This window comes from Clavelina lepadiformis, chromosome 5 (assembly GCF_947623445.1).
Source record: "Clavelina lepadiformis chromosome 5, kaClaLepa1.1, whole genome shotgun sequence".
In the NCBI taxonomy this organism is placed as follows: domain Eukaryota; kingdom Metazoa; phylum Chordata; class Ascidiacea; order Aplousobranchia; family Clavelinidae; genus Clavelina; species Clavelina lepadiformis.
In genome coordinates, this window is record NC_135244.1 from 4,760,951 (window position 1) to 4,769,394 (window position 8,444).

Sequence of the window (8,444 nt, forward strand, 5' to 3'; positions counted from 1 at the left end):
ATTTGATAATGCGCAATCCCTGACAAATTTGCCTCAGTTGCATTGACTAAATTTAGAATATTGACAAAGTACATTGCCGGCATTGCTTTTTTGTGATAAACACGAAACAATAGAAAAACGAATGAATATACGAATGCAATACACGAATGCAAGTTTTCTTTTGAACAGTAACATTTACAAAAACGAAAGTTAGCACAGAATTTTTACAAAATATGCTCCAAGGTAATTACAAGTAACGAATACATATAGCAGTTTACAAACAATACTCTACTCTCCCTCATACCAATCGTTCTTTTCCGAAGATCTGATTTTTTTAACAATCTCTTGTTGGACTTCAAAAACACATAAAATTCCCCACAAGACATGCTTTTGAAGTTGTACTGAAGTGTTAAAATTCCTTTCATTGTTTCAATGGTCATCTTATTTGTTTCTTTTGTCCACTGACTCTGCATCAGTAAAAACACCTGCTCAACATTTGCGTTGTATGGCGCCACACCAAAGAAAACCTGGGCAACCCTTAGAAATTCTGAGTGACTTACAGCGTTTTTTGACTTTTGAAAATACCTGCACCATTTCTTATGTGCTGGCAGTGCAGTAAATTCTTTGTCACTGATGCAACATTCCATAAACGCCTTCAACAACTAGAATAAGCCAAACCCTAATGCTGTTCATCTTAAAATGTAGTAAACAATTTACGTCATACACAAGTTGCAGACAGTTTTGACGAGCTGAGTGTTCGCGACCTAGAAAAAGTTGGAAAAAGGTGGCGACCTAGAACACTTGGACTAAAAGACAATTTAAAAAAATTCCTGACTTTTGAGCACATTTTAGCATTTCTCCCTGACGCAGATTTGAACACAAAATTCCCTGACATGTCAGGGAAAATCCTGATGTATGGCAACCCTATTGTAGTGTAACAGAAGTAATTAGGAATTGGTTGACACAAGCTTTTACAAACATCCCAACATATGCGGTTTAACAAATGGTTTTTTACATCACTCTGATGACGTCTTGATGGTGACGCGACAAATCAAACCCGGACAATCCACACCAAACAATTGTAAACTTCTGACCCTCTAACCTTCCAACCCTGTAAACCGAAAATTTTAGGTTTCAATTATCGGGATTGACTTGTCGCGATACCCGTCTGTATGGGTCTGTGTTAAAAATGATTTAATCCGGTGTTTCTTAATGTGACAATGTATAGCGCACAGTTTTGGAACCTAGTCTACAACGATTTTATAAAACAGTACCTCGTGTCTATTAATTGTATTAGCTGTCTTTATTATACCGAAAAAAAATTGGGTTTAAAGCTTTTTTCACAGATTTTTATTAACCTAGCTTAAATGTAATGACATAGTTACATAAACATTCCTTCTAATCTAAATCTAACTTCACTTAAGCCCTAAACAGCTGAAACCAACATTTTGCACGCCCATTCTCCTAACATAACCGACAATTCCTAACAACGGCCTGCGTGGCCTGCCGTCACGATCTAAAGAGCTGACGGCGTCCATATCGCTTACTGTCAGTTCAAAATCAAACACCTGCGAAGTAGAGAAAACATTCTTCTGCACCAGATATTTAGGTCACAATTGTACAAGGTTAGAGCCTATACGTGTTATATGATTTAATCTTACTTTAAGATTGGATCTTATTCTTTCAGGAGTAACACTTTTGGGAATAACGACAGCTTTTCTTTGAATTAAGTAGCGCAGTACAACTTGAGCAACTGTTTTGTTCAATCTTTTTGCAATTTCAACTAGAGTTGGATCTTCCAATATGACCGGATCGTTTGATGTCGCCCTTGAAATAAACAAACATGGCATAAGGAAATGATGCATATTTTCAGGTTTCCTCACTTTTTATCTGTTGCAAACAGCAAAACTGTACACAAATAATCCTGCTCGCATTTACCGTGGTCTATTTGGTGATCCAAAAGGACTGTAAGCTGTTATCACGATGCCCTTGCTTGTGCAAAAATCTACCAAGTTTTTTGAACCAAATATGGGTTCATTTCAACTTGGTTGACAGCTGGCGGAACAGTACACTCTTTCAATATTCGGTCAATCTGGTATTTATTAAAGTTTGAAACTTCAATACTTCGCACGAGACCTTCCTTTTGAAGTTCTTCCATTGCCTGCAGTTATACAGAGAATATAGTGATTAACAAATTTTAATGCAAGTAAAACTTACGAGTATTACTGTTGAGTAATGTTTAGGTAACTGTGCCATGTGCACTGCCATCTTAAAGTACTTCGTTACCTTCCATGTTTGTACGTAATCGGTGTCTTCATAAAGGGGAGCACCACTTGGATCTTTCGGTAGCTTGTCTTTATCACTATGACAAAACATTGATTCGGTAAAAGTTGTGATTAATGCCGTGTTTCCATTTTCAATATGTCTCTGTAAACCTGTGCTTACAATGTATTTCAAACCACAGGGAGTGTGAATGAGATACAAATCCAGGTACACCAAACCCAATTTCTTCAAGCTCTTCATAAATGCTGTCTTAACCAGTTCCGGTTTATGGAAGATATTCCACAACTGTTGCAAAAAAATCCATAAAGTTTTTTAAAATTAACTTTTAGTTTGATGGCGAAGTGTTTCAACCAATTCGTCAAATTCTTGCCTTGCTAGTGATAAACAAATCTTCTCTTTTCACTTTGTCTTCCTTAATCATTTTGGAAACTCCTTGCCCCACTTCTTTTTCGTTTCCATAGTTCCAAGCGCCGTCGATGTGGCGATACCCACACTCGATGGCGTGCTCAACCGCTGCTTGAACCTGTCCTTTGGGAGACTGCAAAACAAAATACAGTCGTTCAGTCACACAGGCACCGGTGATGTTGTGGTGGTTACGCTTTTCCATTGGAATAAGTGAATCACCACATGTTGCATGGAGGGCGGAGTGTCCAGGACTATGCTGCAATGGAATCGAAAACCACCTTGAGGTTTAAAATTAAATCAACTATCGGTATATGCAACATTGCAAGTTAACGAATCAAACCCGCAACGAGTGTTACTGTTTGTTTCGCTGTATATGACTAGAACGTTGTATGCTCGTCCATGTATTTAACAATTCAGTTAATGGATTAGTGGCTTGGATTAATATTTAATTAAAAAACTGCTCAGTAGGTTTAGAATGAAGTTCTTTTTTTATGTACACAACGTGATTTAGTCCCATACATGTACACAACACGAACTTATGTACAGCCAGATAAATCAAAACATATACTGTCCGTGGTTGATTTAAAACTAATCATCTTATATTACCATGTTTATAGATTAAATTTCAAACTACAGATAAATTGCAGAATTTTGTTATTCGAGTTACTAACTTCAATTATACTTCGTGGTATTTTAAAGCAATGTCATCTTTAGCCACCTTATATTATCGAATTACTAAGTTACTTAAAAAATATCTCGCGGAAGTTGTATCAAATTTTCAGTTGCTGTTTTTAAAACATGTAACTCCACCAGTTTGTTGGGGCTAGTAGGTCTTTAGCAGGCTGAACTTTTATGTGAACTTATAGTAACAAACATTCAATGTGCCTAATCCAACCAACGGCATCTGATGGCCAGTTTGAAGTCGAACTGTGGGAGCAGTCATCATTCAGCTATAAAGTCGGCTATTAATCAAGAAAGTTTTTGTTCAACTGAAATCTACCGGAACAAAAATGTTGGCTCAAATTAGCGTCCGATGTGTTCACTAATCACTATGCTAAGAGATTCCCACTCAGGTTACTGTTACCGTTAGCATACACGCTGCAGTCAACAGAAACGCATTTAATATTTTCTGATATGCAACGAAAAAAGCTACGTGCGTTATTAATGAGTACGCTTAGGACAGAGCAAATAAATACGTTGTAAGTGTTGCAAAATGTCTTTGTGTCACAAAACTTTATAGTTATTTGTTTATCGCATCTTGTCAACTTCCATTTTCTGTCCGGACAACGAGACTATAATACCGAAAGGATCAGATGGCAAGACACTTTTTGATGATATCGACCACGTTAAGATTTGGAAGGTAAAAAATCGTTACAAGAATCGTAAAATAATCATCTAGTAAATGATTAAGACTTGTCTGAAACTTGAATTTTTACCATTGAAAAGTTTGTTGACGTTTTTCACACGGTTTTGCGTTTCACGCTTTTAGGGTGGAACTTTTCGACCGAGCTTTTAAAAACTTTTGTCCCTCCCCCAACGCGATCCAAAATACGCCGCTGCGTGTAGCGATCATCACACGAAAATATTGATGTAATTAAAGCATACAAGTGTCAAATTTTCCTCATACTCCGTTTAGTTCAGCGTCCCCAGCATAGCTATAGTGTTTTAGCGCCCGGGGACAGATGCAGCTTTGGCCCCATAACGTTTAAAAATAGATAAGAAGAGCAAACACCAAAATTGCAAGCTCTAGTAAAATTTGTCGTCCAAGGCGTGTTTTCTGAGTTTGGTGGTCTTGCTAACCTTCCACTGTTAACCTATTGAGGCTTAGCCGATTTTTCTCCGTCCATCGAGCAGCATTACGCAGCATGATTGTTTGAAATAACATAAGCAAATCCTATAATGACGTCATTGTTAACAGCAATCTAACAACTTTGCTTTTACAAGTTGTACTGTGGACAACTGAAAGCAGCTATTTTGTTAGAGAATCATACTTCACAGCTACCAGTGCATTTGATATTTTGTAAGTGTTTTGAAAAATTCTGAACTCATTAAGCAAAAACAAAATAGTAGATATTTGTATATCTTTAAAACACCTCGATCAAGTGTTGCAAAGAATTATAATTATGAACGTAGGGCCGAAACGAAGAAATTTCATTACTCCGAAGAAGTAATTTCATTACTCCGAAGCTAGCGTCAAACCAGGTTACACAAACACCAAAAGATCCTTTTTGTTAGTTAAATATTTGCACTGACCTAAGCGTAGTCATTAATAACACACGTAGCTTTTTTTCGTTGCATATCAGAAAATATTAAATGCGTCTCTGTTGACTGCAGTGTGTATGCTAACGGCAACAGTAAGCTGTGTGGGAATCTCTTAGCATAGTGATTAGTGAACACATTGGACGCTAATTTGAGCCAACATTTTTGTTCCAGTAGATTTCAGTTGAACAAAAACTTTGATTAATAGGCGACTTTATAGCTGAATGATGACTGCTCCCACAGTTCGACTTCAAACTGGCCATCAGATGCCGTTGGTTGGATTAGGCACATGGAATGTTTGTAACTATAAGTTCATATAAAAGTTTATAAGTTCAGCCTGCTAAAAATCTACCAGCCCCAACAAACTGGTGGAGTTACATGTTTTAAAAACAGCAACTAAAAATTTGACACAACTTCCGCGAGAAATTTTTGTTAATTAACTTAGTAATTCGATAATATAAGGTGGCTAGAGATGACATTGCTTTGAAATACCATGAAGTATAATTGAAGTTAGTAACTCGAATAACAAAATTCTGCAATTTATCTGTAGTTTGAAATTTAATCTATAAACATGATAATATAGACTGATTAGTTGCAAATCAACCACGGACAGTGTATGTTTTTATTTAAATCTAGCTGTACATAAGTTCGTGTTGTGTACATGTATAGGACTAAATCGCGTTGTGTACATAAAAACGAACTTTTTTCTAAACCTACTGAGCAGTTTTTCGATTAAATATTAATCCAAGCCACTAATCCATTAACTGACTTGTTAAATACATAGACGAGCATGAACCATTCTAGTCATATACAGCGAAATAAACAGTAACACTCGTTGCGGGTTTGATTCGTTAACTTGCAATGTTGCATATACCGATAGTTGATTTAAACCTCAAGGTGGTTTTCGATTCCATTGCAGCATAGTCCTGGACACTCCGCGCTCCATGCAACATGTGGTGATTCACTTATTCCAATGGAAACGCGTAACCACCACAACATCACTGGTGCCTTTGTGACTGAACGACTGTATTTTGTTTTGCAGTCTCCCAAAGGGCAGGTTCAAGCAGCGGTTGAGCACGCCATCGAGTGTGGGTATCGTCACATCGACGGCGCTTGGAACTATGGAAACGAAGAAGAAGTGGGGCAAGGAGTTGCAAAAATGATTAAGGAAGACAAAGTGAAAAGAGAAGATTTGTTTATAACTAGCAAGGCAAGAATTTGACGAATTGGTTGAAACACTTCGCAATCAAACTAAAAGTTAATTATAAAAAACTTTACGGATTTTTTTGCAACAGTTGTGGAATATCTTCCATAAACCGGAACTGGTTAAGACAGCATTTATGAAGAGCTTGAAGAAATTGGGTTTGGAGTACCTGGATTTGTATCTCATTCACACTCCCTGTGGTTTGAAATACATTGTAAGCACAGGTTTATAGCGACATATTGAAAATGGAAACACGGCATTAATCACAAATTTTACCGAATCAATGTTTTGTCAGAGTGATGAAGACAAGGAACCGAAAGATCCAAATGGTGCTCCCCTTTATGACGACACCGATTACGTAGAAACATGGAAGGTAACGAAGTACCTTAAGATGGCAGTGCACATTGTACAGTAACCTAAACATTACTCAACAGTAATACTCGTAAGTTTTACTTTGCATTAAAGTTTGTTAATCACTATATTCTCTGTATAACTGCAGGCAATGGAAGAACTTCAAAAGGAAGGTCTCGTGCGAAGTATTGGAGTTTCGAACTTTAATAAATACCAGATTGACCGAATATTGAGAGAGTGTACTGCTCCGCCAGCTGTCAACCAAGTTGAAATGAACCCATATTTGTTTCAAAAAGACTTGGTAGATTTTTGCACAAGCAAGGGCATCGTGATAACAGCTTACAGTCCTTTTGGATCACCAAATAGACCACGGTAAATGCGAGCAGGGTTACTTGTGTACAGTTTTGCTGTTTGCAACAGATAAAAAGTGAGGGAACCTGAAAATATGCATCGTTTCCTTATGCCGTGTTTGTCTATTTCAAGGGCGACACCAAACGATTCGATCATATTGGAAGATCCAGTTCTAGTTGAAATTGCCAAAAGATTGAACAAAACAGTTGCTCAAGTTATACTGCGCTACTTAATTCAAAGAAAAGCTGTCGTTATTCCCAAAAGTGTTACTCCTGAAAGAATAAGATCCAATCTTAAAGTAAGATTAAATCAGATAACACGTATAGGCTCTAACCTTGTACAATTGTGACCTAAATATCTGGTGCAGAAGAACGTTTTCTCTACTTCGCAGGTGTTTGATTTTGAACTGACAGGAAGCGATATGGACGCCATCAGCTCTTTAGATCGTGACGGAAAGGCTTGCCCATGGTTCTTGTATGTTTATATCATACAGCTCTGTTTTGGCCTATGTATTCTGCTAGAGCTAGAGAATGAAAATTGATTAAAGTTTAAACATTGAGAGGATATTGCATGTTAAGTGTTTAACATTTAGAAAATATTTTACAGCATTGTTGACCACAAGTACTATCCATTCGGGAAAAATTATGCGGAGTAATTGCAATAGTGCAGGTAGAAAACCAAGTCAACCTTTGGTATCGTTTGTTTTTGTCATTGCCTGTTGGATGTGCAAAATAAAAACTCTAGCAGTTATAAAGCAGGATAAAATAATTATGCGAACAACAAATAAGCATACAAAACAGCAGAGCTCCAAAGACTTAATTTAATATTTGCAAGATTTATAGATTACTTCAATAAAAATAAATAAAGGATGACTATTTCACGGTAAGTAGGTCACGAAGCCCGTTGTTAAAGGTAAGGCAAGGTTAGGTAAAGTGAATAGCAATGCAAAAAATCGATTTTAGCTACTTAGGGTTAAATTGAAATTTAAACATTAAAGTTTTTTAAGATGTAAACGAGTCGCTATTCACCGGACATAAGAAGCCCTTCTTGCGTTACGGTCATTCACGGCTCAAAGGTTGGTAGAAATAATTCATCGGACGGCTAAATGCGGCCATGGCTAAATGCGAGGAAACACTGATTTCACCACAACATAGGCCACGCAGCCCGTTGTTAGGAATTGTCTGTTATGTTAGGAGAATGGGCGTGCAAAATGTTGTTTTTAGCTGTTTAGGGCTTAAGTGAAGTTAGATTTAGATTAGAAAGAATGTTTATGTAACTATGTCATTACATTTAAGCTAGGTTAATAAAAATCTGTGAAAATAGCTTTGAACCCAAAATTTTTTCGGTATAATAAAGACAGCCAATACTATTAATAGACACGAGGTACTGTTTTACAAAATCGTTGTAGACTAGGTTTCAAAACTGTGCGCTATACATTGTCACGTTAAGAAACACCGGATTAAATCATTTTTAACACAGACCCATACAGACGGGTATCGCGACAAGTCAATCCCGACAATTCAAACCAAAAATTTTCGGTAGACGGTTAGAGGGTCAGAGGGATACAATTGTCAGGTATGGATTGTCCGAGTTTGAATTGTCGCATCACCAT

At 37.1% G+C, this 8,444-nt stretch overlaps 1 protein-coding gene and 1 pseudogene across 2 annotated transcripts; one reads left to right on the forward strand and one right to left on the reverse strand.

Moving 5' to 3' along the window:
• Window positions 1–1,394: 1,394 nt before the first annotated feature.
• On the reverse strand, window positions 1,395–3,779 carry LOC143458881 (aldo-keto reductase 1B-like; annotated as a pseudogene). Its single transcript, XR_013117720.1, has 6 exons — window positions 3,542–3,779; window positions 2,633–2,800; window positions 2,266–2,547; window positions 1,918–2,140; window positions 1,641–1,806; window positions 1,395–1,547 (listed from the first exon to the last, which is right to left on the reverse strand). The product of XR_013117720.1 is annotated as an aldo-keto reductase 1B-like (transcript).
• Window positions 3,780–4,967: 1,188 nt separating this feature from the next.
• LOC143458616 (aldo-keto reductase 1B-like) lies at window positions 4,968–8,055 on the forward strand. The gene is made up of 8 exons (XM_076955426.1): window positions 4,968–5,222; window positions 5,969–6,136; window positions 6,222–6,344; window positions 6,441–6,503; window positions 6,630–6,853; window positions 6,965–7,130; window positions 7,224–7,306; window positions 7,439–8,055. Exons 1-8 carry the CDS (start codon window positions 5,151–5,153, stop codon window positions 7,485–7,487), a joined length of 948 nt encoding a protein of 315 aa, XP_076811541.1. The 5' UTR covers window positions 4,968–5,150; the 3' UTR covers window positions 7,488–8,055.
• The last annotated feature ends 389 nt before the right edge of the window (window positions 8,056–8,444 follow it).